Consider the following 27979-nt stretch of genomic DNA (forward strand, 5'->3'; position numbering starts at 1 on the left):
CCTTCGACGGGAAAAGATATCCATACCATCTCAAAAGTATCGGTACCCACTAATGTATAATGTATAAAGTTTCTTGTATACGATACCTGGTATAGAAAGATGGTTATCGATACTGGTATCGTATTGGAAGTTTTGGATCTTCCCTACCTTTTACCCTTCACCAATACCTAACCAAGTAAGAAACCCGTCAAGAGAGTATTCGTTAAGAATTCTGTAATCAGTAAACTGCTTCTCCTTAGTTCTTTTATATTGTTTCCATCAGGCGGTAAGGTTAGAAGTACCTAATCAAAACATAATTTCTTTTCCTATACAGTGTATTATTCTTTGCGTTTGGAAAGATGCCAGTAATTTTATATTGAATGTTGAAGCCACAAAAGGTATGTTTAACAATATATCTTGATGTTCTGCTATACTTAGAGTAAACTTTTGTTTATTCCATAGTGCGCAAACAAAACTAATTGAAAGGTAATTTTTTCTGTCTTATTACTAAAGTATATATTTCTTTCAAGCATAAAATGATCCTCAAAACAATATTTCCTTTGGCGATTAGCAGATATTTAAGGAGAAATTTACACGGAGTAAGAAATTGTTCTGTGTTAGCGCCATCTTATACAATAGTTAGTATCTATTAAGCTATTTATTGCTGTTACTAATTGTAGTAGTAAATTTAGACCTTCAAAAAAATTAGTTCATGGTTAGGTGAAGTGATTAGGATTGTATGCAGTATACTACGTATTAGGTAAATTCTCTAACCTTGGTTAGCTTCATTGCTTGAAAAGTTTTTAAATATCCACCTTTATTTCAATACATTAATTCTTGAAGAGAGAGTTGTCTCCTCTGTTTTGAAAGAAGATATTAAGAAGTTGAGATAAAGTTTGATAACACCCTTTTTCTTTAGTTAGTAGATGAAGTATATCTTTTTGTGTACTGTTCTTTTATTGGTGGAGGGGAAAAAAAATACGTTAAAGAATGGCCCAATGCATGTGGGTATATGAATTTATAATCATAATGCTCACTAAAGAAAGAAGCTTTAAACCAACCACATTAAATTTCACAGTACCCTTAATCAGGAACTTTATTAAATATTTTTGTAAAGTTACGGTCGTCTAAAAAAATCCAACGTTCACGAGAATGTGTAAACAATAGTTATAATAAATTGGATTAATTTGTTTCATACGATTTTCTCCCGCATACCTCCTGGCTTTGTACATTTAAAAAGCTTAAGGTAAGAGTGAACCGATTTGGACCCTCCTTTTAGGGATATCACGATCTTCGACGATGAACCTTCAAAACCTAAGTCATCCAGAGACATAGCAGAGCTGGCTCAACCTCCTGTGTGGCCTTCCGCATAAGCCTAAATTTCAGGAGTACGCTTCCCCTACCAGTCCAAACTCAAAACTGGATCTTGTTACCTCATTTCCTTGACACCAATATCGCCATGAAAATGAAGGAAGTTGCTTGGGCGAAGTGAGTTGAATTGCTCGGCGTTCTTCTAGATCTATAGCGCCCTACTACATTCCCTTCAATCCAAGATATCAAAGAAATCTCTTTTCATAAAAGAGAGTAGTCCATTCTGTTAAGTGTATTTCCCGTTGAGAAATTTTCTTAAAACTAAATATATAAGATGAAAATGGGTTAGGCCCGCAGTGTTGAATAATATTTTTGTTTTTATTAGTGGAAGCACGCATATTTCTTGTATCCCTGAACTGTTTTGGACTTTCATCCATTATCATAATTGGTATATAAGTGGTAAACCATTCACAGCAATGTGGTTATGGTTAAGAGAAATGCTGCATCACAACCAATCTTAGAATATATTTGAACGCATTTATGGAGAAATGTTTGATAAAAAAAACTTCATTTAGTAAAGTAATACTTCTGATCCAAGAGTTAGGTAACCTGGGGGTTGTAAGCAATGTTTTTCCTGCGATCAATGTTTTTTCTCTTTTGAAATACTAAACACTTCTTCGAAATCAGAATCCTCAGAACATACGTTTCCAGTGAGGGTACAATATAAAAGTTTAACACGGTCACAATACTTCCTCTTGCTCAGTAGATTAGAAAGGGAAAAAATGATATTTAATGCATATATTTCTCTGTCCATAAATGAATTACTACGAACTACGTAGTCGATTCTTCATAAAGTTTTAGTAAAACGCTTAAAAAAAAGAGAGAGAAAAAAAAGTTATTTTATTTAGTTAATTTATAAATTGTCCACTTTTTTCAGCTTTTTTCTAGTTTAAATAACAGAGCAGATCAGAAACATCAAATTCGTACCTACAAAAATATTAGCCATGGGCGTCCCGATGATCCAAAAGGTACCAAAATTTGGATGGTAGTTATTGGGACTCTGTTTTTAGGCTGCTTCATAAATTGGAAAGAGTAAGTAATGGCTAATAGAAATTATAAATGATATTTGAAAATAATTTATCCTAATTTTTTTTTTAATTTATCGTCTATTCATTTTGTAAATTAAAAGTACTTGTTCGCTACATGTGGTTTTGCTGGGATTGGATGGACAAACCTTTTTCGGTGCCCACCCTTTTTCAAGACTCTCTGCAAAAATTATTTGTTATGTTTCACTGATTGTCAAAACATGTGCGATAATGAAGGAACGCATGTACATAACACAAGGCTTGGGCTCCATGAAATTATTATGCTGGCTTGACGGAAAAATTCTCAAGTATATTCTCTTATTTAAAAAATCTCTAGATGTTCAAAGCTATAAAGCTTGGAACGTACGATCATTAATGATCGATTTTGTTTCTAATAGGCGCCACGGTAGCCGAGAGGTTAGAGGCGAGACCTGCGATGCTAATATGTATTGTGGTACTGGGTTCGATTCCCGGTCTGTAGGCCTTGGATTTTATTTAATGGTTAATAAAAGAAATTTACAGTAAATGTTTGCTAGTCGCCTCCGTCTACGACATCTGACTGGTAGATGGACGTTAAGCCCCGCCTGAAAAAATAGGCGATTACTTTACTTACTACTTTACTTGTTTCTAATATAAATTTTATTTATAGAATTAAAGATGATCTTTTTCCCCCTGTGAAAGCAGCTGAAATAATTGAAAGACCAGAAGTTAGGGTGGATGGTAATGATCTAGACGAAGAGAATGCTAAGAAAAAGAAAAAGAAGGAAAAAGACAAAGTGGGGTTTAGAGACAGGAAGGTAATTTTTTGCTATCTAAATCAATGAATTGGTTAAGAGTTTCAAATTTATTTTGCTGCAGAATGACCCAACACAGTATATAGTAATAAAAAGATTTATCGTTAAAAACCATATTTGATAATGTGCACATTGAGTTTAAATTGTCACCACTCACTTTTAAAAATTAAAATAAAAAATGTTATGTTCAGATACTTCTTTTTTTTTCATTGTGATTAGTGTTAGTATAATGATTTTAAAAAATTAAAGGAAATTGCCATTTCTAAATTTTCTTTAAAGGAGGTGGTGAAGGATCCGAAACTTATAATCGTAAAAAAAAAAATATTAGAAAAAAAAGAACGTACCGTTTTAATCTCAGTCGTTTTAAGGCTGTTCTTATGTAAATTGCTTTGGAAGATATCCATGAAACAAAAAATTAATAGGTAGACGTTTTGTGAATGTAAACGAATGTCTTTCATCACAGTTTACAAAAAATAATAATAATAAATAAATAAATAAATAAAATTGTGTCGCCTCAATGGTTAAAAAATTATCGAATATTTATTTCAGCATTTGAAGTCCGAATAAGAGTCAAACTCTTATCTCCCAAGTGATTTTTTTTTTTTAATAGCTTTAATTTTTGTTATTAATGCATTAATCACAACTTTTCATTAATCATACTGGTAAGAAAAGAAACATTTATTGGTTATTTGAATTGTAGATAATTGAATATGAAAATAGAATCAGGATGTTTTCTACTCCCGATAAAATATTCAGATATTTCGCAACAGTAAAAATAATAACACCTCAAGGGACTGAAATTTATATGACGCCATTTGACTTATTAAGATCTATAACACCAGGTGTTAAACAACCAGACGGTAATGTAAACTGGTTTTTATTTTTTCATTATGACGGAATTAAATATTTCTGGTACTAAGATCTCTTTCATTCAATTAATACTTCTAACTTGATTTTTTGAATGAGGTAAATTAACAAATTTTCTAATCAACGCTTATTACAAACGGTGGCTGTTTTGAAAACACTCGTTTTATAAAAATATCCTTGAGGATTAATCTATGGTATTACTTTTTTTAAGCATATGATTGTTTATTTAGTGGTAAAGTGTTGCTCACATTTTTAAATTAACTGTATTTACAACAGACCTTTTATTATGGCTCAGTTCTTTATGAAAATTTTGCAACCTCTCCCCAAAGATATAACAATGCACCGCCATCTTTTAAGATCTTACTTGTTCCAGTTTCAGCATCCTCTTCAGTCCAAATATCTAAGAAATCTCTGGGCACAAATGGGTTTCTGGGAGCGTATGCCCTCCTGCACATGGTAACTTCACAAGTTTCTAACTTTCCCTTGATAATGTATCGCAGTCAGTTAGTACCTCTTGAAGAAGAAACAAGTCATTTGCAGAATTGTCTTTACTCAAGCTGTGGCACAGGTCTGTTTCGGTAACAATTCTCAAACCAGGTTGGCTAGTCTAGAGCGTAGCTATTCAAACCTTCTTTTCCCACTTCATAACCATCGCTTAACCCGAATAAGATTTGGTCTCCATGAAATGGGGTTTTGAGCCTTGCCTTGCCTTGACGTCAGTCACCTCATATCTCTCTAAGTGCCCTGACACTTGATAAGGTAACAGTGCTATCTCTGGCCAAGACTTTGAGTTTATTAAGGCATTCCCAAACTATCCTCTAGCTGATAACACAGGAGTTTAGCGCTTTGATGGTAGCTTGGCTGTCGGAGATGATTATAAAGATTTAATTCTTAATTTTATGCTATATTAGGAAATCTAGTTGCATTACTTTATTATAATTCTCAGATTCTGTTCAGCTTGGACGTATTGCTCTTGAATAATTTTTCCTCTTGTGTGGGGTATGTGAACATATCGAACAGGCGATAGAAGACTCTAAATCGTTACGTTTGCCAGTAGATGGTGTAAAATATCATTGAAAATACTGCTCGGATATGGCACCAATAAGCTATTTCCCCTTTTTTACAAGTTTACAAATCTTATCTTGCCGTAAGATATAAACATTTAATTGCTGGTTTTTTGAAGCCTCTAGTATATACCTTTGATACTCTCAAAAATGTAGCCGATCAGTTGTAGGCAGGGCCCGTAAAACTAACATGTACGTATTTTGATTCTGGTTCAATTCTCATTCTAGGGCCTAGATTTTATTTAATGGTTAATAAAAGGATTTATAGTGAAGAAAGTTTGTACATTTCCATCCACGACACTGAATCAGCAGTTGGACGTAAAGCCCACCCGAAATGATATAGCATAGCTGTACCTTCTTTTTACTTCATTATAATTTGTTATAGCTATAACCTTTGTTATAGAGGCATTCACAAAATGTGTCTAAACGCAGTAGTGTGTCCATAAAACCAACAAAAACCTATGATGAGAATCAGAATATTAATTTGCCTTTTGAAATGGGAAACTGTTGCTATTTACTAATTCAAAATTAAAATTCAATTATTGCACTAGAACTAATTTTCAGAACTAATCTGATTGAACTTAATGCTAAGGCACCAGTTTTATCTAAGGCAGCGGTTCCCAACCTGGGGTACGCGAAAGATTGTTTAGAGGTACGCAAAAAAAAAGTTATTATGGCGGAAGATATAAAAATTGTACAGATATATTATAATGAGAAAAAAATTATACAATAAATGATTCCTTCAACTTAATTACAAAATTATTATAATAAAACTGAATAACATATAAATTGACAAGAATTAAGTACTCATTCGATACTGCAGAATTTTTTTAAAAGTAAATATATTTGTATATCAAAAATTATTAAATGATTTCTTGAAAATGTAAAAATTCAAAAAAATGTTACTTTAGTTTTGACTAATATTACACATGGCCCGCATATAATTTACTTCTCCTTTATTAACGTTTTGCTGTTTCAATTTACGACCCCTGCTATAGTTATTGGTTTGAAATGTTCACCTATTCATAAATGATTTTTTTAATGGGAACATATCATAAGTATACGAGTATGTTATTTACAAAACACATTATATTCACATTGTTTTGCTGTTAATTTAAAGTTACAATACGTAAAATCAAGAATACGATTATTTATTTTACATACATATAAGTTAGGGGTACACACTAAGGAAACAATCAGGTAAAGGGGTACACTAATGAAAAAAGATTGGGAACCGCTGATCTAAGGTAAAAAATAACAGACCTCCATGATGCAAATTGTAGGCAAAATTTTTGATTGTGAATAGAGATACTTGCAAGCTTTGATATTGAAGCATGATTGATAGAATAACATGCAATTAAATTGAATGTAACATTTTCTTGCATTCGAAGTTATAATTCAATCAGTTTAATCAAATTAATTATTCTTCTATAATCGAACTGAAGATATTTCGGTTCAGTGTACCCTAAAGTACGATTGACAAACAATGAATGCAACCAATGAATTTACTAGATGGATAGATAATATATACACATTGACGTGAAAAAAGTGTTTAAACTTTTTTAAAATTAGTTTAAATTAGGCATTTAAACAAAATAAAATTTCCGGTGTGAAGTCTGTTTGTTTCATCTATTTCACAAAAGGAATTATTTCGCTATTTCCTATAAGAGAATTATAATTAGATTAAAAGAGCTGCCAAGACGGTCGAGCGGTTTGAGCAGAGGCTTGCAAAACTAAGAAGTATTATGGTCGATTCCATACGTGGAAATAATCAGTAGAGAACAAAAAAAAGGGTGTTTTTAATTTTTATTTTTTCTAATTTTGTGATTTTTTTTTTATTCATTTACTCAAAAATTGTTTTTAAGAATTAGGTAATTAAAAATTATTTTGTATGTCTTATTTTTACAACCAAACCTATTTTGGGTATGCACAACAATAATTAACCTATTTACATTAAAAATGTGCTTTCTTTTTTTTTTTTTTTTTTAATGAGACATGGTCTTTCTCAGAGACGATTAAACTGCAGTAAGACAGTAACACCACAATCAGTTTTGGCAATCAGCGCCTAGCTTCCTTTAAGAGGAATTGTATTTGTTGTCACACAATTTGTTTGCTCAGATACTCATATTAATCGTTGCCTTGGATAGGTCGTTTCAGTTCCTCTTTTTATGCATTTTCATATTTAATAGAATCTAATTTCACAGTGATTGTTTAATCATTATTTTTTCTTATTTACGTTTTTAGTTTTTATTTGTTAGAAAATGAAGTTATTTCACTAGTCGGTTATGTGACAGTATTTAAATAAAATGGTACATGCAATACCGTTAAAGAAAAAAAAAAAAATGGACATTTTTTTCTTCTTTTGTAACAGATAATTGAATATGAGAATCGAATCAGGCACTTTTCAACTCCTGATAAGGTGTTTCGCTACTTTGCCACTCTTCAAGTTACCCATACTCATGGGTCAAGTGAATCCCATGAGGTTTTTATGACTCCAGATGATTTTCTGCGATCTATGACCCCTGGAATTAAACAGCCAGATGGTAAATTCTTAAACTGAATAATCTATTTTCGATACTTTTTTTTTTTTTGTTAGATTGTTTGTTCACTTTTTATAAATTAATTCGTTGGTTCCTTTGTTCATTTTCTTAAAGTTTATGTAAATATTGTGTATGATTTTTCAATCCAATTCCACCTTAAAAGCCAGTTTTGCTCGAAATTCCTGATTGATAATCCTTTTTTATGGTTCCTCTTATATTTCTTTTTACATTATTATAGCAAAAATTTTATACAAGAATGTCCTTTAGCTTTATTTTGCATGAATCGTTTAGATTGCAATATATGTATGTATATAATGTACTCGTATTTTATTTAGATTTTTAAGTTACTATATAATAATTTCTTTTAAAGCAAAATTTCTATTTTCAGGTTTGGGATTAGATCAATACAAGAGGTATGACCCAAAGGTGAGTGGGAAAGTAACTAGTCACAATAACGAAATAAAGTATTCCTTTTGTTGTAACTTAGGCACCTTCTTAACCATTTTTTGCATTCCCTCACGAAAGTTCATTGTTTTATTCTTAACATCAATTTAACCATTAGTGAATAACAGTGTATATATATTAATAAATTTAAATCTAAAATTTAGAAATAACAATCCTGCTTTTTAATAAAAAATATGTTCTTTTCACATTTCTCTTTTTTTCACGATTTCTATTATTTGAAAAATAAAATTAATAAGAAAATGGGAATTTCTTATTTGCTATAATAAGGTAATTTACAATTTTTTCTGTACTTTGCATTTTTCTCAGTTGTTTATTTTTCTGGAGTTTTGGTTCAGATTATTGCACTAACTGTAAAGATAGCCTTTCTTGAATGTTTTTTTTTATTATTAATATTTAATTCATAAGTTCAACTAGAGTTCCATTAGATCTGCCCCAAAAGAATTAGTGACAAATTGTAGACTGCAGACAGGGCAAGAATAATTTTCAAGCAAGATCCGGTGTAAACTATACACTTATGTTATTGCCCCCTTTGGAAACCAAAGCCATTATGAGCTGAGCGTTGGATACCTTGTGGTGTGTTCAAAATTTCTTACACATTTTTACGTTATTGCTAAGTGAGCAAGGCATTTCATTTTATATTGGGCTGCCGTGAAGGAAAAATGTTTTAATTTTTTTCTCTTTTTTTTGTATAGTGAATCTGCAGATTGTATTAAAGAAATCAGATTGTATTAGACGAATGCTGGGTACATTGCATAACGGATTGATTTATAAAATGTTGTAAATTCAACAAATAGAAATCTGTACATGTATTACCTAAATAAATAGATGAATACTTGATTATTGGAGCATAATATTGTTTTAGGGATAAAATAAAAAAGTAGTGCTATTAAGAACTAACTATTGTCAGGCACAAGCATTCTTTGTTTTCTTCATTCAAACTCAAGCAATTTACAGATCGTATTGGCTTAGTTTTAATTGCAATACGTCAGTATCTTTGTAATAATAACTTCATATTTTTATGTACATTATTTTATTATATTTAATTTATGAACAACCTTCGAAATTATAGCCCAGGCAAGATCAACTGATGTTTGCTGAAATCTTGTTTTAATATAAGATTAGTAAATATCTACTTTCAAATTCGCGTACTTAGCTTTTGGGTTTGCTAATTACAACGTTCAGGGAAAGATATGAAGAATAGAAAGAAGTAGGTTCGCATCCTCAATAAAACAAATCACTGAGTATTATATCCACAAACTCTTATAAAATCTTTAAAGAACAATTTTCGAGTTATGTGGTGGTGTTTATGTTTTAGTGTCTTGCGATTGGTAGGATTTCTCATTAAAACATCGCTGTAAGATCGGCATTCTGTTATTTTTATGGTGCTCTTTTTTTATATATAGATACTTTTTCAACTTATTTCCAAGCAAAGATTAAATAATTCATGCTCTTAGCGAATTTTAATTATTTGAGCCACGTAAATGATGTTTGCTACAAGTAAAAAATAAATTTAAATCAAAATATATATATATTTTTTTTAAAAATAGTTGTTGAACGATCTACTGGCTCAACCTAATCTAAACGAATGTACCGATTAAGAATGTTGCTATCGTTTTCGCAGTACAAAAAAAAAGAAAAGATATTTAAATACAATTTGATAACTTCCACTCTAACGAGTTTTTTTGTTGTAGTGCCAACTTAATTCCACTGTTTGTTAAAATTGTCAGCTAAATGTTTGTAAATTTAGTCAAGCTCAGAAATTGCAAAAACTATTTGTGTGACAATGTTACAACAGTTTTAGCTGTATTTTATAATTTTGTTCAGTCTCTTTTCTCCTAACATTATTCGCAAATTTTTACAACAATTTCATTAGTTTTTTGTTATTATTTTGTTTTTTCGATTCGAATTTTTTAATCAGCTATTTTACATATTTTCAAAAATGTGCAGAAATTATTCTGAGAAGCAGACTAAAGGTTACTTAAAGAACAGCAAAGGCTTCAATCCAAAATCTTGTAGTCAAAGTATATGGAATAATGGGAGGTTTTTCTATTGGCATATTTTTATTAAGAGTGAAATGAGATTAGGCTCATGTCATCTTTTTAGAACACTTTTTTCTATTTTGTTTTTTTTATTCTCTCATTTTTTTACGAATGTTCGTAGAGTAAATAGCAAAAAAAAAGTCGAAGGTACTTTTTTTAAATTCCCTATAATCTAACTCATGTCAAGTGCATTTCAGAAGTTCCCTTCTCCTACACTTCTGTTTTTCTTCTTCTTGTGTGACGCCATTCATTTTTTGTCTCTTGTTACAGAACCATGCTGAGGTATTTATTTCATTATAATTTGAATTCAAAGGAAAAAACACTTTTTTTCTTGTTCTATCTGCATGTTTTATAATTATTTTTGCATGTTTCAATTCCATTTATTTAAAATTCTATTAAAACTATTCTTTACCAAAATATTCCAATTTAGTTGATCTTGTTTTTATGTTTATGTTTTTTGTAGACCATTAGGTTGTTAGGAATTGAAAAATTTAGCAGCAAATTATTCCTTCACTAAGCAGAATTTTGCTTCGAAGCTTTTAAACTGCCACTTGGAATAGCGTAGCTATGTGATGATAAGGCGATTCTGTCAGTTTGCTATAGCTCTTACTAGATTTATTATTTTCATTTTAAATTTAGGTTCGTGTAATGATGGCCATGCCTGCTCTCCATTAATATAAAAATTTAATTTGGAAATATTTTTTTTATGATGTAAAATGCTTAGAAGTCATGTATGATTGCTGTAAACGTCAGAATTCTTAATGGGATAAATCACAAACAAACCGAAAGTGGGGGGGATTAATAGCATTTAGAAAGAAAGGGGTTAGTTAAATCATGGTGCAATGGATGCAGGTCGAGGAAGTCTTGGTTTCTGTTGATTTTTACTTCTTAGGAGCTTGTTGAATAGCCTGCAGCCATGTAGTGTCTGTAACGAGCGGAGTACATCTGAAGGCCAGACATGCTCCAGACACAATGACCTAAGATGTTAACGTGTCTTAATTGTTTTATTTCTATTTAAGAAAAAAAAAAGAGCACTCAGTTTTGATTATGGGCTTACAGACGATTTTAAATAAATTTAATATAAGAAGGGAATCACTACAAAGTTTGTCCAAACATATATGTTATATTTTGAAAATAATTTATATAATAAAATATTTTGAGGAGATCTTAAGTTGAACATACAGTATTCGTTGTCAGTTTTAGATGGTCACTTCTTTTTTACCGACTTCTGATTTTGTGATGAACAAAGTAAACATTTAAAAAAAAGAGCTAAAAAAAGTAAAACCATTTAAGCACTCAGGATTTAAAAAAATTCAAAACATACGTCATCATTATTTTATTTTTCTTCGTAATTTTTTAACCCCAAATTTAGGAATTTTATCACCCTGAAAAATAAGGATGTTGACGCCAACCCTTGGTAACTTTGAAGCACTATCCTTTTTTTTTCAATACAGATCTACCATCTATTGATAAAATTAAAATATTCATATAAAAATATTTTGGGATTTAATGTAATTTAAAAGCTGAATCGTAATCGAGTCCTCTTTTATTTTATTTTATTTTTATTCCTCAAACAATAGAACTGTTTTGACAAAATAATGAGAGTTTTCTTATGAGTTAAGATCTATAACATTTTATATGCTTCAATTTGTACTAGCTGGATAACTAGGCACAATATTTTAAGACAAGTTGTTTTTAAATTATATATTATATTTCGATACATATGTTTACCATAGTTGTAGATCCTTGCTTCAAAATTAAGCAACAATATATTCACAAAAGTATTTTAATAATAGAATGAGAGTAAGTTTGTCCGAAATTTTTTAATTAATATAAGAAAAAATAAAATATTTAAAGTTGCATGAAATAGAAACACTTAAATAAATAAATCATAGATGGAGAGGGCTAAAACAATCACATAGAAAATTTATACATATATATAATTGTTTTTATTTTGCATGGTATTCCTTTTGAACTTGCACCTAATTTTTTTTTTACTTAAAAATTCTGAACGAGTTATACTCTTTCTGCTACAACATGAAGACATTTTAATATTCTTATCAGATTAGTGTGTTAAAAAACATAAGTTAAAAAGCCGCACTATTGGTAAATATTTTTAAATATTGTGCATTTTAGAAAATTAAATTTCAGTATTGCAATAAAAATATGGACAGTTTGATAGCTACCAGCTTTAGCTTATATGGGATCACAAGGTGCTAAAATCCTTCACAATTCATAAATTCAGCTTGCTTACGATGTGATGCTCGGTTGTTTGTGTTGGGAATCATTTTAATGATTCTTTACATAACTAGATAACGATGTTTAAAAAGTCTTGTATTATTTGAAGAAGCTATCATTAGATTTTATACTATAGCATCTCTGTTAAATAAGTTGTTATTATTGTTTATCATCTACGGTGTTATTCATCGTCCTCGATTTTTGCCGGAATTTTGAAACTCACTGATTATAAATTTATCATAATGAGATGATATTATAATGACAGTTCATGCTTCTTGTACTAAAGTGTTCGAAATTAACGTATCAATTTTTAAATGTTGGCTTTATTTTAGTAATTTTTTGCTAATTTGCTGCAGTGATTAAATTAGATCTCGTTAGAAGGAAGGGCTGCACTACTGCGTAGTCAGTAACAATCAAATAGTGGAGGCACAAACAGTGCTAATATTTTGTATTAATTTTTTTTTTATGTATAAGTATTTTTTAAATATAAAAAATATATTTTAAAAATAGATAATTTTCTAAAATAGTTCCAATGTTCTTCCAGTTACCTACACTTATTTATGGGCACAACGGGCTGAGTTTTCATTTCCTTAAAAACCCCACATTTATAAGTATTAAATTAACTTTTGCTTTCAAAACCCTATTTGTAAATGGTTAATTTTTTGATATTTGACTGTTTTAAAGGAATGTTCCGACCTCATAGATTACTACCGCTTGTCTCATCTTAACGAAAAGACAGGATTATCTAACTATGTTTTAAGAAAAGCAACCATCTTTGCATATTCGTTATTGATTTCGATTTTGTCTTTAAATTTTGCATTTTGGAGAGATGAGAGTTGAATAAACAAAATATAGACTGCAAAGTAGTTGCTATTTTTTTGTTTTATTTTTAAATCAGGACATCCTGCATAGTTAAAACGCTCGAAATATGTTAAAAGAAATCAATGTGCCACGAGATTAAGAATTAAAAAGAACTTAGCGGCGAATCGCCAAGTAATTTTCGATATATATGTAAATGCATTCTTTTTCTCATTAACCTTTACATTACTTCTTGCCTATTTGTTTATAAAACCATTAAATTTCTATCTATTATTATCTGTTTCCATTGTTTGTCATCATCTTTAATTATACTAAAACTTATTATTCCGTTTTCTAGATGTTATAATGTTTATAATTTCAATACCTATTACATTAGATGTCAGATTTTTTTTTTTACTTTCAATATTTTATTTATTTTTGGTAATTATTATTCTAATTTTACAGAATGTTCACATGAAGTTGGAATTGGCACTAGATGAAGATAGTATCTTCTACAAATTGGGAAGTTCAGGCTTAATCACTTTTTCTGACTATATATTTCTACTTACAGTTCTCTCAAGTAAGTGAATATATTTATTCTTTTTTATTGTTTAAGATTACCTTATTTTTCTAAGGAGGTAGTTATCAGGCTTATCTTCTCTGGGGTCTGGGGCATTAAAAAAAACTTTTTATGTTTAAAATACTGACATAAAATCAATCATTCCATTTTAAAGGAGGTATTCTTGAATTACATCAGTAACTTAATGGTCAGCCCATTTCGATTCTGAAGTTTACCTATTTATTTCTCTAGATTTTTATTAACAGAATGTAAAATCTTACTTCTAACATGATCACGTTAAAATTATAAATTTTGCTTCTAAGTTATTATAATTAGACATCGAGAATAATACTTATTACGTTGCCTAATGACAAGTGTCTTTTAGAATGACCAAAAGTTTAATTTGATAGGAAAAGAAAGTAAAGCAAACTTTCAAAAGTTAATTTGAGTTGCTTTACTTAATTCATTGCCAAGCTTGCTTGCTTCCTTAATTTAATCGTTGATTGATATCATCAAATTTATTATTCGCACTTAAATGCACCATGTTAGGAAGGTGAATGAACATTCGAAATCAGAAGAAACATGTTTCACCGATAAAATCAACTTTATTGTTCAGTATTATTCAAAACAATTCAAATTTTCGCATTCTTCGCTTAAAGCAAAAAAAAAAAAATTCTGTAAAAAGTGGCAAAATGTTACTATAAAAAATAGAATAATATGAAAAAATACAAAATTTGTGAAACAATTTAAGCTTAAAACTTTATTCTTTTCAAAATTTTAGAATTTATTCATTCATACTTATTTCTATCTTTCTCATGTTGAGCCTCTTGATGCCTAAAGTTTTGCTTAAGTTAGACGTTTTACACTACTATTTTATTGTTAATAAGTATTAAATATTAAATTTCAATTAATAATTTACAATTTATATATTCATATTTAAATATGTGTTTAAGTTCGGTTTGTATCAAGCGTTAAGCCACAGGCCAGCTGTGAAAGGTTAACGATTAAAATTGTTTATATTTAAATAAAATTCTCATTAGATTCAATCGTCCGATGCAGTGTGAAATTAATTTTTATTTGGAGATTGAAATTTCATTTCTATCTGGTGCATAAATTGTTCTTATCAAATTTCATTCTCTACTCCAAGCACTTAACCGAAATAAATGTCAGTAGAATAAACTTTGCTTGCTTTCATTTGTTTTCAATAACTTTTAGTTAAATTAACAATTTTTAGTAACGAATGTAGTTGTAGTATTTTGTAGCATTATATTGGAACATTTCGTAGTCAACACTGTAAATTTCTACTAATTTGTTAAGCAATTTAAAATCTAATTCTGAATAATATAATTCCAAATAATCGCTAGTATGTTCAACTTTTTTATGTGCTAAATATTGTAACTTTACTTTAGCAGTATTTAGTATATCTTCAATTCCTGCTCTTTTTATTATATATTCTTGGTCTTCTAGTAACGTTTCCAGCTAAAAACATACATTTAAAAAAATAATAATAATTTATACATATGAAATGATAAAAAAAAAAAGACATTGAAACTTACCAACCTACCTTGGCTATTACAGTGAAGTTCACTGTACATGGAGCGCAACATTTATATAATGGAGTCCATGGTTTTTCATCTATATTCGATTCAATAACATATTTTACAAACTGTTTAAATGTCAAGTCATTTATTGACAGATTTCCATCATCAAAAGTGTGCTTTTTAATTTTATTAATTAACTCGGAATTATATTTATCTTTTAGTGATGATTTTAAACTTTGATAAATTGATAGCAATCTTTCTAAAGGTTCTCTTACGATTAGAAATGATAGAGAAGAGTGTAAAACTGCATTTAACTGCGATAGTGTTGGCCTTGGAAAACGTGATCGTAACAGTTTTAATGGATTATACGTGCCTTTTCTTAAATAACTTTCTTCATAGCCACCTACAATGAACGTTTTCAAATGAAAAATATTTTGTTAACTATTGGATTGTTTAAATATTAGATTTTCTGTTCCTAGAGGCCTCTGTAGCATTTCATTGTGGGGGACGGTAAGCAGATGTCTGTAACGAGATACTCAAAAAGTAGACTTTACATTTTCAATGCTTGCAGAATAACTTACAAGCCTCTAAACTTAACCTAATACACTGGTTATAACCTAAATGTATCATTATCATTCCATACTTAGCGATCCTATTTGACCAGCCTAATATAGTTATCTAGTTAACCTTATTTTGAGTCTACTGATGGTTGACTTCCTTCAGTATGACTGAACTGAATTCTGCTTAAGGATTTCTCTATAAAATCTCTTTTCTATACACTGATTCTAGAAAAACATTCTTCCTTTAGATAAAGTTTTGATGCAGGAGAGTAAGTTGAATAATATTTAATTCACAGATTTATAAGCTCTAAATAGCTACTCTGTCCAATAACTTCAATAACAATTTGTTTTTAATGCTGACGGGACATATTTTCCAATTTGTACAGTTTATACTGAAATTAGAATTTAAAATGTACAGTCATATCGAAAATTGCAGGCTCTGTCTGGCACTGGCATCTGCCTGCATTTTTTTTTGCGACCAAACTTGGGATACATACATTTGGGTATATTGAAAAACGGAGTAGAACCGTTTTTCTTACTTTTAAGAGAAATTATTACGATCATTAAGTGATCAAAAATTGAATTAATCATTTTTGAGCTCTACCTTTAGGTACTTATCAATCATATTCATGGACTCAAAATAAAAACAAAATTAACGCTAGAATATGGATACCTAAAATATTAAAATAATAAATCCATGTAGAACTTGCCGCTTTAAACACTTTACACCAAACTAACGAATGATGAGCGTCGACTACAAATTCCCATGTATTTGGTAATATGTTTTCATATTTATATGTTTGACATGTGGTATAGATTTGTTCTCTTCTAAGTGCCATCTCTTCCTCTATTGCATATAAGTCTACGCCATTTTCTTCTATTTGCCTCATCTGGAAAGTAAAAGGTAATATTATAAAACATGGACTATTCATGTCAAATTTACTTTTAAATTTAGCTCCCCAAAACTTTCAATAACTGCAATTAAACAAAATCTCCGGGATATGTTTCAAATGAAATTAATAGATCAACATATATTAAAAGTCTATTCAAATTATTTTACAATTCTTCAAATTTGTAATTTTTGTTACATATAACTCCTGTTAATATTAAGTAAAAAAAGAAGTTATCGCCTATTTTGTCAGACAGAGCTTAACTTCAAAGTTCCAAATTAAATGTCGGATGTCTGGAAGCTCTTAATTAACTATTAACATTTTTGTAACGATTAAGGAAGTAGCCGTACGCAGGATTCGCACTGGGAATCTCCTTCAAACTAGTCTTCTCCCCATCTATTATTTTGTTTTTGTTTTGGCGCATCGACAGCAACGGTCTTCAGCGCCCTAGATCTAGTTGATCCTTGTTCTAGAGCCACTCTAGCTACTATCTCATGAAACTTCTACCCGCAATATCTTATCCAACAAGGCAGGGTGAAGCATAAGGTGATAGGGTATTTTCCTGACATCCCCTCTTAATTTATCGCATTAGTCGATGAGAGGGGTCTTGGAATCTGCGAAGGCGCTAATGACCTGAGAAGCTGTTGCGCCCCAAAAAAAATTAACTCTATGATTTAACGATGTCCTGTGAAGACATGACACATTTACATACAGACCTATCCGTGCACTTTTTTTTTACTAAGTGGTTTTCAAAATGGATATTTTCGATTAGCTCTTAAAATCTCCAAACATTACCGGATTTTGTTCTTATGAGGGGTAAAAATAAGCTAACAAATTAGCTTACGAACATATTTTGTTAACAGAAATTCACGTAAGAGGGATGCAATAATTTTTTGTTTGCAGTATGCTCAAAAATATCGCTAAAACCATTTTTAAAGTTTTTCTTCTTTACAGATTTAATCTTAGCTAATTTTGTGCCTCACATTCCCTCAAAATTGCCATTTCATGCTGCATAGTACAGATTCTCCAACCAATCAGAGAAAGTTTCAAGAAAACCCGAACCATTTTTTCTGGTTCAATAATTTTCTTCGAACTTTGAACACTTATATTACCGTACGTTATAAATATTAGAAGAAGGTCGGTCGTGCGTTACATTTTTTTGATCGGATTCACTATCACGCACGCACAGGATTAAAAGATTGCTGTACAGACTAATGTGTGTTAAGTAATACCCACAAATAATCTGCCTTTCAGCCTTGATAGTGTACCACGCTTATTAAATAATCAAAGACATATTTTAAAGCCTTAACATAACTTAATCATAACTTAATTTTATAAATGTAACACAATCTTCTCTACGTAAAACCACTATCAGTAACTACATTGATTACCGCTAATCTACTATGAAATTAAATGTATGTGGAGATTTTGTTTACAAAAGCGTAGAATATAATAGTAAAAACTTTACTTACAATTTTTGAAGTAATATTACGATTCTTGCTAGTAGTCGGCCTTTTAACATTTCGAGAAGGCATAGAGTGTATTGCAACGTAAATATATATTGCAGTAAATAACATAAATAACAAAAATTTCGTCAATGAACCCAGTCGTGAAAGATAATTCGAATAGATTTGTGATAATGAATAGTACATTTTGTGTAATATTCGTGGACAATTTTTTTTTTTTAAGGGGAATTATCAAAAAACAAAATAATAAAGAACGAAAACAACTATTTTTTACAATATTCTGCTAAATAGCATTTTTGATTTTTTTTTCTTTTAGGTAAGTTCAACCCATGTTTCGAAAGGGCGTAGGCTAGGTTATATCCTAAAATGCAGTGGATCAATAAGTTCCAGTTGTGGCATCTAAATGTTAAAAGTTCATACTCTGATAACAAACATTTATTTAGAATTTTGATACCCCTTTACTTTTTTTGATTATTATTATTTTTTTTTATAGATCATTTACTAATTGTTGAAAGTTTTCTGACTCAGAAAAAAATAGTAGCAATTTACTATTTTTTTAATTTAGCCTCATTTATTTTAAATCATCTCTTTCTGAAAGATTCAATCACTTCGCCACTTATCCTCAAAGGTGTTATTTAGTAATAGGCATGGATAGATTTATTTTTATTTATTTATCATTTTATAAATTTCAATCACAACGGCTTAATATGTTTTAAAATTGTATGATTAAGAACACCGAGGTGAAGAACCGTGTCTTCATTTTAGGTATATTTTAGGGATCTGGCAGAATATGCGTTTTAAATATTTTTGTTTTTTTCCTCAGAAAAAGACATAAAAATAAAGTGTCTCTGTGGCCTCCAGCAAAGCTGGGAAGTAACTGGATTTGCAACCGCGATCTGCTCCTCTCCCAATAAATAGGATTTAGTAACAAACTTGGTTTTTTGTTTTAATTTTTTAATTCAAAGAACATAATTATTTGATTTTAACGCGATCTCACAGTTTTAGCGAAATTGATAAGGTTCTATTAGCCTAGTAAATATTATGGTTTTGATACAATTATACAGAACACTTGAACTTCAATTTCGCTGAACTATTGAATGTCGCTACACTCCGCTACCATTATTGAATGGTTTTGTATGAGAAGACAATTCAATGTCATTCCATGTATTAATGGTGTGGAACTATTTTGTACAAATTGGAGGCGTGTATTTTTTGTGTAAATTTTATTTTATATTAATTGTCTATAAAGAACTTCTTTTTTTTGTAAGCTTTGAACGCGCCTTTGCTTTTATGAATTAAATAAGAGTAAATAAATTATGCAGACCACAACAGATTGAGTAGCATCATATTATTGTATTTGGGACACTAGTGCTCAGCATTATGAACAGAGCGTTTTCATACCAATTTCGTAATGCTTCTCCGGACAGATGAACGATTCCTAATTAATTTCAGTAATATTCAGGTAAAGCATGTTAAATCCTAAGAATTCAGCTTTAAAGCTGTTTCAAAACATTTGCTGGTAATTAACATGTAATTACATTGTAGTAAAAAGAATTTCGTTGAGAAATCTATATTTTTATCTTGCAAATTGCTAATGAATTTGTGATTTTTTATTTCTTTAATTTTCCTCTTCACTTTATTTTAATTTTATTTTAATAAGCATTGCAATCAGTCTATAGAAAAGTTTTTTAAAGACGAATGAATGTATGGTAACTTCTCATCTTTTAAGAAATCTTATTGTTTCCCTTTTTTAAAACTACTTTTCGTAAAAAAAATAATAATAATAATTTTCAGCTTCAAGAAGGCATTTTGAAATAGCCTTTCGTATGTTCGATTTGAATGGAGATGGTGATGTGGATTGTGAAGAATTTGAAAAAGTGGCTACGCTAATTAGACTGCAGACAAGTATAGGCAGTAGGCATAGAGATCATGCTAACACCGGGAACACGTTTAAGGTGAATTTTTAAGCGATAGTAGAGCTGTATTTTAAATTATTTCTAGGATTTATAGCTAATACTGAATTTTAAATTAGCTAAAACAAAATTCTGCAGGAAAGTTGTCTGTAAGTAATTCTATCCAGTAGAGGCTACAAAGCTTTCTCATCTATTTTAATAAATCATAGCATCTCTCATACATTTTAATTGTTAACGGATAATGTTAAACTTTAATTGATTGTCCTTTGTTACCGTTACAAATAATTTTCAATTCAGCTACTTGCGGCTTTCTTTAGGATGTAGAGGAAATGGATGAACTGTATAAATGACAAATTAATTTAAATAAGAAACATAATTCCTATCGATATTATGTTTCTTAAATGGTTTGGAAGTGATTGTGATTACCAATATAATAATGTTTTGTATCGCATTTTGGTACAATTAATACGGTAATGTCTTTAGGGCGTCAATTCAGCTCTCACAACTTATTTCTTTGGCCCTAAGTTGGATCAAAAACTGACAATTGAAAAATTTCTTGAATTTCAAAATCAATTACAAACGGAAATACTAAGTTTGGAGGTAATTTATACATTCTTAATTTTTATAATCTATTATTTTAAAAATTTATTGACTATAATTTCTAAATTACAGTTCATGAGGAAAAATCCTGACGAAAATGGTAACATTTCAGAAGCTGATTTTACTGAACTTCTGTTAGCGTATGCTGGCTATCCACCCAAGAAAAAGTCAAAAATGCTTAAACGTGTTAAGAAAATGTAAGTTTGTTATAAATTGTTTAAATTTAAATTGGAATACGGAAAATGAATAGTATTGGCTGGCCCTGCATTCACTCAATACGATAATAAGATCTCCAAATATTTGTATTAGATAACATGCAAGGTTTATGAGGTTTAAGATCATAAGAACCTTTATCACTTAAACATTTTTGTACCTTTATAATCTAAGCATGTCTTTGAAAAAAAAAAAAAACAATAAGCCAATTGCTCTGCTGATTAGCAATAAACTGTTTAAATTACCGTTTGGACGAAGAATATTACTTCTACAATCCGTTTCACTAACATTATGCGAAATTTAAAATTAAAAAAGTTAATAGTTTCTTATGCATCAGCATGAGCTTTCGACATCAACCGTGATGTTTATATTAGTAGCTTATTTAGTAACAATGATTGTGAAGTTTACGAATTGCTGGGGAAAATTTTGATATTTAATTTTCCGCAAATATCTAGCTAAATGCGGTTTTTAAAGTGCGCATATTTAGTATTTGCATCTCACTTACTTACACTTTTTTAACCGGTATCTAGTTTCTCTAACTTATAGTTCATCTTTCGTTGATTGGTAAAGATTGCAGTGAATGCATGTGTTTCTAATACTCGACCTCCCCATAGGTAAAGTAATGCCTACTTTTTCAGGCGGCCTTTACGTTCAATTACCAAATTAGGTGTCGTGGACGGAGGCGATTAGCAAACCTACTTTTATGTAAATTCTTTTATTAACCATTAAATAAAATCCAAGGCCTAAGACCGGGAATCGAACCCAGTACCACTATACATATTAGCTTTGCAGGTCTCGCCTCTAACCGCTCGGCGCCTCCCCATAGTTGTACTAGCTAAACAACGTTTTGCCAACCTTATGCAAGTACTCCCTGCATATTCCATGATTAGACCTCATAATATGTATCTAATATATACATTATGTTAATATGCATTGCGTTCAATTTTTGCACACTATTTCCTTTATACCATTGTTTATGTGCTGCAACTGGAAATAATTATTTATTGAATCCATCTTTTTATGAGTCTCCGTCTATTTATTCTGCCTCGCAATCACTCCTTCTAGGTTAAGGTGCACCAAACTTTTGAAGGCTGAATTTGGATTTTTAAAATTACTTTATTGAAAGCTGCTTTGGCTAATGAAGCTATCATCACTGCGTTTCCTCGAGTCCCACAATGATCCTTAATGCAAAAAAAAAAAAATAAATACGCTCTTTGGTCTTGCATCCCTAATTTAAAAAAATAATTGGATTGTATTTGTAATTAGATTATTTTTTCATCACGTAGGTTCCAATTTTCAATAAAAGAAAGTGCGTTTTTGGTATCATTGATATCGGTAAAATTATTCTGCTTCGTCTTTTTTTACTGCTAATCCCTCAGTATTGAAGATTATAAAAGAGGAACTATCTAGCGCTTGCTGTTGACATTTGCTCTAGTGCTCGATTAAAATTGGAAAGAGTGGTCATTGGCAGTGCAGTACAGAACAGTTAGAATTCTAATAGGTAACAAGAGCTATCTGCCATATTTATGAATCACGAATCTGTCGACCTTTATTTCAGGTTTAAAGAAAGTAGCAAAGGTGTGAGCAAAGAAGATTATTTGAAATTTTTTCACTTTCTCAATAATATCAATGATGTTGATACTGCTCTAACGTTTTATCATATTGCTGGAGCTTCTATTGACAGAGGTAATCAAACTAATTCATTCATCTGCCCACGTGAACCGCACATTTAAAGTTTTTAATTCAAGAGCTTTTCTGTTATTACTTAGCTACAGTAATTTTATAAGTACCACGTGTATTACCAGTTTTTCTTATAAATAAAATTGGTTTATAATGGAAGTAAATTTGTTTCACTATTTTGTTTCAGCAACCTTGAAACATGTGGCAAAAACTGTTGCCCACGTAGATCTCAGTGACCATGTGATTGCTGTAGTTTTCACCATATTCGACGAAAATTGTTAGTATCAAGTAAATCATTCCCAAATGCAACGAAAGTTACCTTTACTACTCTTATACTTCTGTCTTTATTGGATTCCTCTCTGAAATATTAATTTTACTTTTATTGATATTTATTTTATATTTGATTTATATCTTTTAATTTTTTTAGTGGATGATCAGTTGAGCAACAGAGAATTTATAGCAGTTATGAAAAACAGATTGCTACGTGGCCTAGAAAAGCCTAAGGATACAGGCTTTGTAAAACTTATACAATCATTAGCTAAATGCGCTAGAGAAAATAGACCAACTTTATTCGATTAAAGTTTAGTAAGTATTGTTTTATTTGGTAATTAACTGTTTATTGTTGTTTTATAAACATTATGCGCAAAAATCATTGTCAGAAAATAATTTTATTTTAGTAAACACAGATAAAAATATATGACCTCCAATTCTTTACAGGATTACTATACATTTTTATAGAATTTTCTCTCTGAGTTCAAAAAAAAAAAAGAACGGCAGTAAATAAACATGAAGCTACAAATTATGACCTTCCCTCGTTAATAAACAAATTTTACTAGCTCCTTAGTTTGTACTATTGTACTTAAATGGGTTTTTGTTGCCAAATAACATCAGTTAATTTAATTATTTATCATTGTTATGTACATAAAACATTGTTATGTTATTATATATTTAATTTTACTAAGTGTATTATTTATTTTGGTTATAATTTTTTTGTTTGTAAATTATATGTAGAAATTAAGCCTTCCTAAAATAGAAATAATAAATTAATTATCAATTAGCTATTTTTACTTTTTAAACAATTGTTAGCTGATAATTTCATAATCTTTCGATACCTATTTATCCATAACTTGTAATAATCAAAATACTTATTAAACACTTAAATACCAAAATGGTCATTTTTATTTTTTAAAATATCCTAATTCATAATTGAGTGATGATGAAATGTGTTTATGTTTTATGGTTTTTTCATTGAGGTCCAACATCTAAGCTATTGGCATCTAGAAATCCTTTTCGGCGCACTGCCGATCTCCGGGCAATATTCGTTACAGACGTTATCAACTTGGTGTAAGAGGTTCCTGGGAAGAGAATTAATATTTTTAAGTTCGAAATTATAAATCAACTCCAAGACTTTTTTAAATTCAACTATTATTATAATCCTAATTTCAAAATTATTTGGGTAGATAGTTAACAAACTAATGCCTTTTATCATCACTTGTCCAGCAATTAAACTTAAAGTACTAATTTACGAATTCCACAGAATTCAAAAATATTTTTCTATGTGTAAATAAAGATTATAGATTTACAACTGTGCATTTTATCTTTGTCTGAACGAAAGCAGTGGAACCATTTTCCAGAAAATTTCAAATTCTCGAAATCTATTCTATTATTAAATTGGAAAATTTCCTGCCAACTTACCTGTTTTCCTTATCATAGATTTTGTTTTAATTATTTTAATGTACCTTAAAAAGCTATCGGAACCGAACATTGTCTGATATGTCACTTTAGAGGAATGCTAATGATTGTATTTCTTTGAAAATAATTTACTGCGGAAGGTTTCCAATAAAAGTTATTATCCCTTAATTGTAAAACTTGTGTACAAAAAAAAAAAAATCCGAGAAATTCGGAAAAAACTGATAAATCCATTCTGAAAAGTTGCTTTTCTGTTGTTGGGTTTAACTTCAACCAAAATCCTGGGGAATGTTTTCAAAATTGAAGCCTTGGAGAGGAAGTAATATAACCTTTTTTTAATGCGGAAATAATTATAGTATTTTTAAAGTCGTATGTTTTGTGAATAATTCGCGCTCAACTAGAATTCGTTTTCCGAACACTTCATGTCTTAATATTAAAAATTATCAAAAATTATTTTACGTTAATACTCTTCTCTGTTTTATGAATTTTAATTTTTTGGTAATGTTACTTGAATGCCTTAATCACTGCCATAATAACCATTGTGATTGCAATCTTACTATATTGTTCATTGGGTACTTTGCCTTACGTTTTATAAATTTATAAATATGATTCGTTTTTTGAAAAGTATTTCATAAAAAGTATTTCTGGTTATAAGCATTTATTGTTCGCTTAGATATTTTATGAGCTGAGATAATAGTATTTGAAAAGCAACTATTGTGCAAGGTAAAAATGATAACACCCAAGTGCTTTTATCAATAGGAAAAAAAACCTAAACTAACTGTATTCAACTTTTTATAGATAAAATCCGAGATGCAAATTCTCAAATAAAATCAAACTTTATTTTTTAATAAAGATCAATTATAAATATTTGTAATGTATTTATGAAATACGTTTTAAGAAAAGTAAGGTGATGTGGCTGGAAGTATGTGTGCAGAAAGGAGGTAACGCTTTATTACTTTACTACGTGTATTTTGAGATTGTTTTTTGAAGATATAAGAAAGAATCGTGTGAAAGTAGTTTAAAAAAAGCTAAGTAAAGCAGTTTAATGATGGTAATACCGAATACGGTATTTCCATTTAATGCTTGTTGTCCTATTTGTATATTTTCTAGTTATAGAAGTCTCTTCTCCCATTGCCTACTCCGTATTTTTATTTCTCTCAGTACTAACTATTTAAATCCTACTACTTTCAGCCGAAAGCACTTTCTTTCTGTGATAATAATATTGTTTATTTTGCTTCATTATAGTTACGTCCAGGACTCTGATGAGAGGCTAAACACCGCCTGGTAAAGGCCACATTACTTGAATTTCTCACACAAATTTTAAAGTGTCCATAGAATCTAGTTACAATTACAAAATGCTTAGTATATATTAAACCTGTTGATTTTATGAATAATTAGGCGGCGGCTGATAAGAACAAGGACCAGTATTTTATCCTAGACTAACCTTAGTTTGACACATTGGCTGGGGTAAGGCTGACGAAAGGTTCAACTAAAACCACACCAAATCGTACTTACACAAAAGTTTACAGATAGTTCTAAATGTAACTATGGTTGCAGAGAAAAATGGCTATGTCATACACTCCTTAACTGCAACAATGTAGTAAACACACATAAAAGTTCTGTTTCCAATTTCCAAATTCGACGATTTCCTCCTAGTGACAAAACTACATTAGTTAGCATGAGAACGGAGGCGCTACTTTGCATGCATAAATTCGTCTAAGGGATTAAAATAAAATAGAGGCAGCTAGTGGAATGCATTTTGGTTTTCCCGTTGTCTTAATTTTTTTTATCTACCAGGATCACATACAAACTTAGTGCTGTTTTTACTTAAATAGAAAATAATGTTAAAGCTATAAAAATAATTCACTAGCAAGATCATCAGCTCTCAAGACGCATTTATTCTGCTAGGGAGTTCAAAAAGTTGTAGAGATTTTCGAATAAATGAAGGACCATGAAACATTAAAGGTTTGACCAATTCAGGCTGGTATTCTACCAAACAATTAATGGTTCGTCGCAAAGAAACTGAAGGATAATTTACTGCCTATATATTAGTTTTTTCCAGCCCTACAAAAAAAGTATTTGTTTGTGTTAAGACAAATAAAGATAGGAAATCATTTATTAAACAACAGTATTAGTGTCTCATTTTTTAGAGAACAAACTGTTCTCTCGTTATAGTCCACTGAGACAGCGCTGTCTATCACCGGTCATTGAGGTGAAGCGGCGACCCTTAGAAAGATCGATAATTTTTTTTTTTTATGCGCTTATGGTCAAATCTTTATTGGTACCTTAAACTTGCATAGCTAAAGATTTTTGAAACAACAAGGGAATATTTTTCTGCAATATGGACATAGCCAATTACAAGAGAATTAGTGTCGTCAGTGAGATTTACATGAATCTTGTTGCTTGCTTACTGAAGTTTTTCATTTTTGCAGGTTTAGTGAAGTGGTTATGAGCGCGTACTAGGAAGATAGAAATCCCTATTCGTGGTCCGAGTGTCATTACTTTTTTATATTGGAAAAATCTCCATAGCAAAGTTCGAGGTTCCTCCCCCCTGTACCCTACATCTAATTAGGTAGATAGACTTTTCAAGCCTCGCTTGAAATAATGAACGGTCTCTTTAGTAACGTAATTTTTAAAGAAACAAATATTAATATTATATTTTTTGGAGTATAATATTGTTCATACAATTACAAATTGACAGTCTAATTGTCACTCTCTCAATGGGCCTAAAAATCATTCCGGTAATTTGAATATCCTACTTTTGTATAATTTCTGTTTTGTTTTTAATGTTTTTTCGGCAAATTTTATTTTTACGTTAATGCTCAATTAGATTTTTCTATATTATTTTTCGGGGAAATTTATTGCTAACTGACACATTGTTGGTAACTCTCATTCCTATGTAACCCGGCTGACTAGGCTAGAAGATTCTTTCGGGAAGCAGTAAGATTTTACTGATTACAACTGTAAATGTCGTGTACTTTAAGAAGTTCAATAATTTGCTGATCGTCATGTATAAGTCTAATTAACTATTAATTTTGAAACACTATTAAATCGTTAGGTTAATTGTGTAACTTGTTTTTGAGGTAAGTCATCTGAACCTTTCACTTTTTCCTTCACTCTATTTTAATTTTTTTTATTTGTCACTTTGAATATGTGTTGAATAATATTAATTTGATAACTGTATTATTCCTAATTTCTCCATTTTATTAGTGCATGAAACCTTGTTTCTTGAAACTTAAGAAATCATTCTGGCCTTTTTTTTTTGGAAACCCTGAACAAAATATCGGAAGAATACTAGGCAGCTAGAACAAAGTTCAAATAGTTATTGAATTAAAAAAAAAAAATAGCTAACGGTTCAATTCAACTTCCAAGTAGCTACATTAATATTTTTTTAAACAAATACGAATGCACTTTACTTCAGAAGAATTGCTGCCATCAGATTATTGTGCGCATGTTTCTGAATATATCTTTGGTTTGCCTTTTGATTTTAGATGTCTATTTCAAATTTTATCTTTATTTCCATAAGAGCACTTATCTTTTTGTTTTTTTCAATGATGTAAAAACGATTTATTGTAGGTTACCTTTCTAATTGTTGATTAAGGCACCCTCTACTCAAAAGGTGCTTGAGATGAATCTATTTCTAGATTTTTTTTTATTATAAAACAAAACAAATCCCATGATAAAGCTT

The 27979-nt window shown here is 30.0% G+C and overlaps 3 protein-coding genes and 1 long non-coding RNA gene across 11 annotated transcripts in view; 2 read left to right on the forward strand and 2 right to left on the reverse strand.

The window, feature by feature from the left end:
* MICU1 (Mitochondrial calcium uptake 1) lies at nt 1-23771 on the forward strand. 5 transcript variants are annotated; one of them, XM_074114832.1, is made up of 16 exons: nt 1-175; nt 314-377; nt 510-617; nt 2228-2382; nt 3025-3172; nt 7472-7643; nt 8029-8066; nt 13646-13760; nt 19991-20151; nt 20229-20258; nt 20593-20709; nt 20782-20906; nt 22481-22608; nt 22790-22879; nt 23030-23187; nt 23320-23771. In XM_074114832.1, exons 2-15 carry the CDS (start codon nt 360-362, stop codon nt 23179-23181), a joined length of 1557 nt encoding a protein of 518 aa, XP_073970933.1. In that variant the 5' UTR covers nt 1-175; nt 314-359; the 3' UTR covers nt 23182-23187; nt 23320-23771. The 5 variants fall into 5 exon arrangements, with proteins under 5 accessions (XP_073970933.1, XP_073970938.1, XP_073970923.1 ...); XM_074114837.1 differs by lacking the exons at nt 1-175; nt 7472-7643 and adding an exon at nt 3870-4029 and having other exon boundaries at nt 182-377; XM_074114822.1 differs by lacking the exon at nt 1-175 and having other exon boundaries at nt 182-377.
* On the reverse strand, nt 14854-18555 carry LOC141447385 (carbohydrate sulfotransferase 11-like). The gene is made up of 4 exons (XM_074114904.1): nt 18203-18555; nt 16514-16730; nt 15304-15683; nt 14854-15218 (listed from the first exon to the last, which is right to left on the reverse strand). The coding sequence occupies exons 1-4, from the start codon at nt 18380-18382 to the stop codon at nt 14970-14972; spliced, it is 1026 nt and encodes a 341-aa protein (XP_073971005.1). The 5' UTR covers nt 18383-18555; the 3' UTR covers nt 14854-14969.
* Nucleotides 23321-27978, reverse strand: LOC141447436 (uncharacterized). Its single transcript, XR_012454320.1, has 2 exons — nt 27708-27978; nt 23321-23957 (listed from the first exon to the last, which is right to left on the reverse strand). It is a non-coding gene; the product is annotated as an uncharacterized lncRNA (long non-coding RNA).
* The window catches only part of LOC141447286 (protein FAM13B), a 148080-nt gene continuing 147291 nt past the window's right edge, over nt 27191-27979 (forward strand). For 3 of the 4 annotated variants that reach the window (XM_074114700.1, XM_074114728.1, XM_074114735.1), the window contains exon 1: nt 27192-27374. The gene's annotated coding sequence lies outside the window, so the exon portion shown is untranslated. Of the gene's footprint in view, nt 27375-27979 lie in introns of all 4 variants that reach the window. The other variant, XM_074114746.1, reaches the window with a different exon arrangement.

The sequence above is a fragment of the Rhodnius prolixus genome, unplaced genomic scaffold, assembly GCF_049639745.1.
Source record: "Rhodnius prolixus isolate KJV_2025 unplaced genomic scaffold, Rpr scaffold_1, whole genome shotgun sequence".
NCBI lineage: Eukaryota > Metazoa > Arthropoda > Insecta > Hemiptera > Reduviidae > Rhodnius > Rhodnius prolixus.

Bases quoted from the DNA above. Each gene is read 5' to 3' on its own strand.
- MICU1 (XM_074114832.1), top strand. The intron at 618-2,227 runs GTTAGTATCTAT...CACTTTTTTCAG, and splicing joins TAGCGCCATCTTATACAATA to CTTTTTTCTAGTTTAAATAA. The intron at 7,644-8,028 runs GTAAATTCTTAA...TTCTATTTTCAG, and splicing joins TGGAATTAAACAGCCAGATG to GTTTGGGATTAGATCAATAC.
- LOC141447385 (XM_074114904.1), bottom strand. From the start codon at position 18,382: ATGTACTATTCATTATCACAAATCTATTCGAATTATCTTTCACGACTG. The intron at 15,684-16,513 runs GTATCCATATTC...CGTTCATTGTAG, and splicing joins TTATTATTTTAATATTTTAG to GTGGCTATGAAGAAAGTTAT. The intron at 15,219-15,303 runs GTAGGTTGGTAA...GTATGTTTTTAG, and splicing joins ACTTCACTGTAATAGCCAAG to CTGGAAACGTTACTAGAAGA.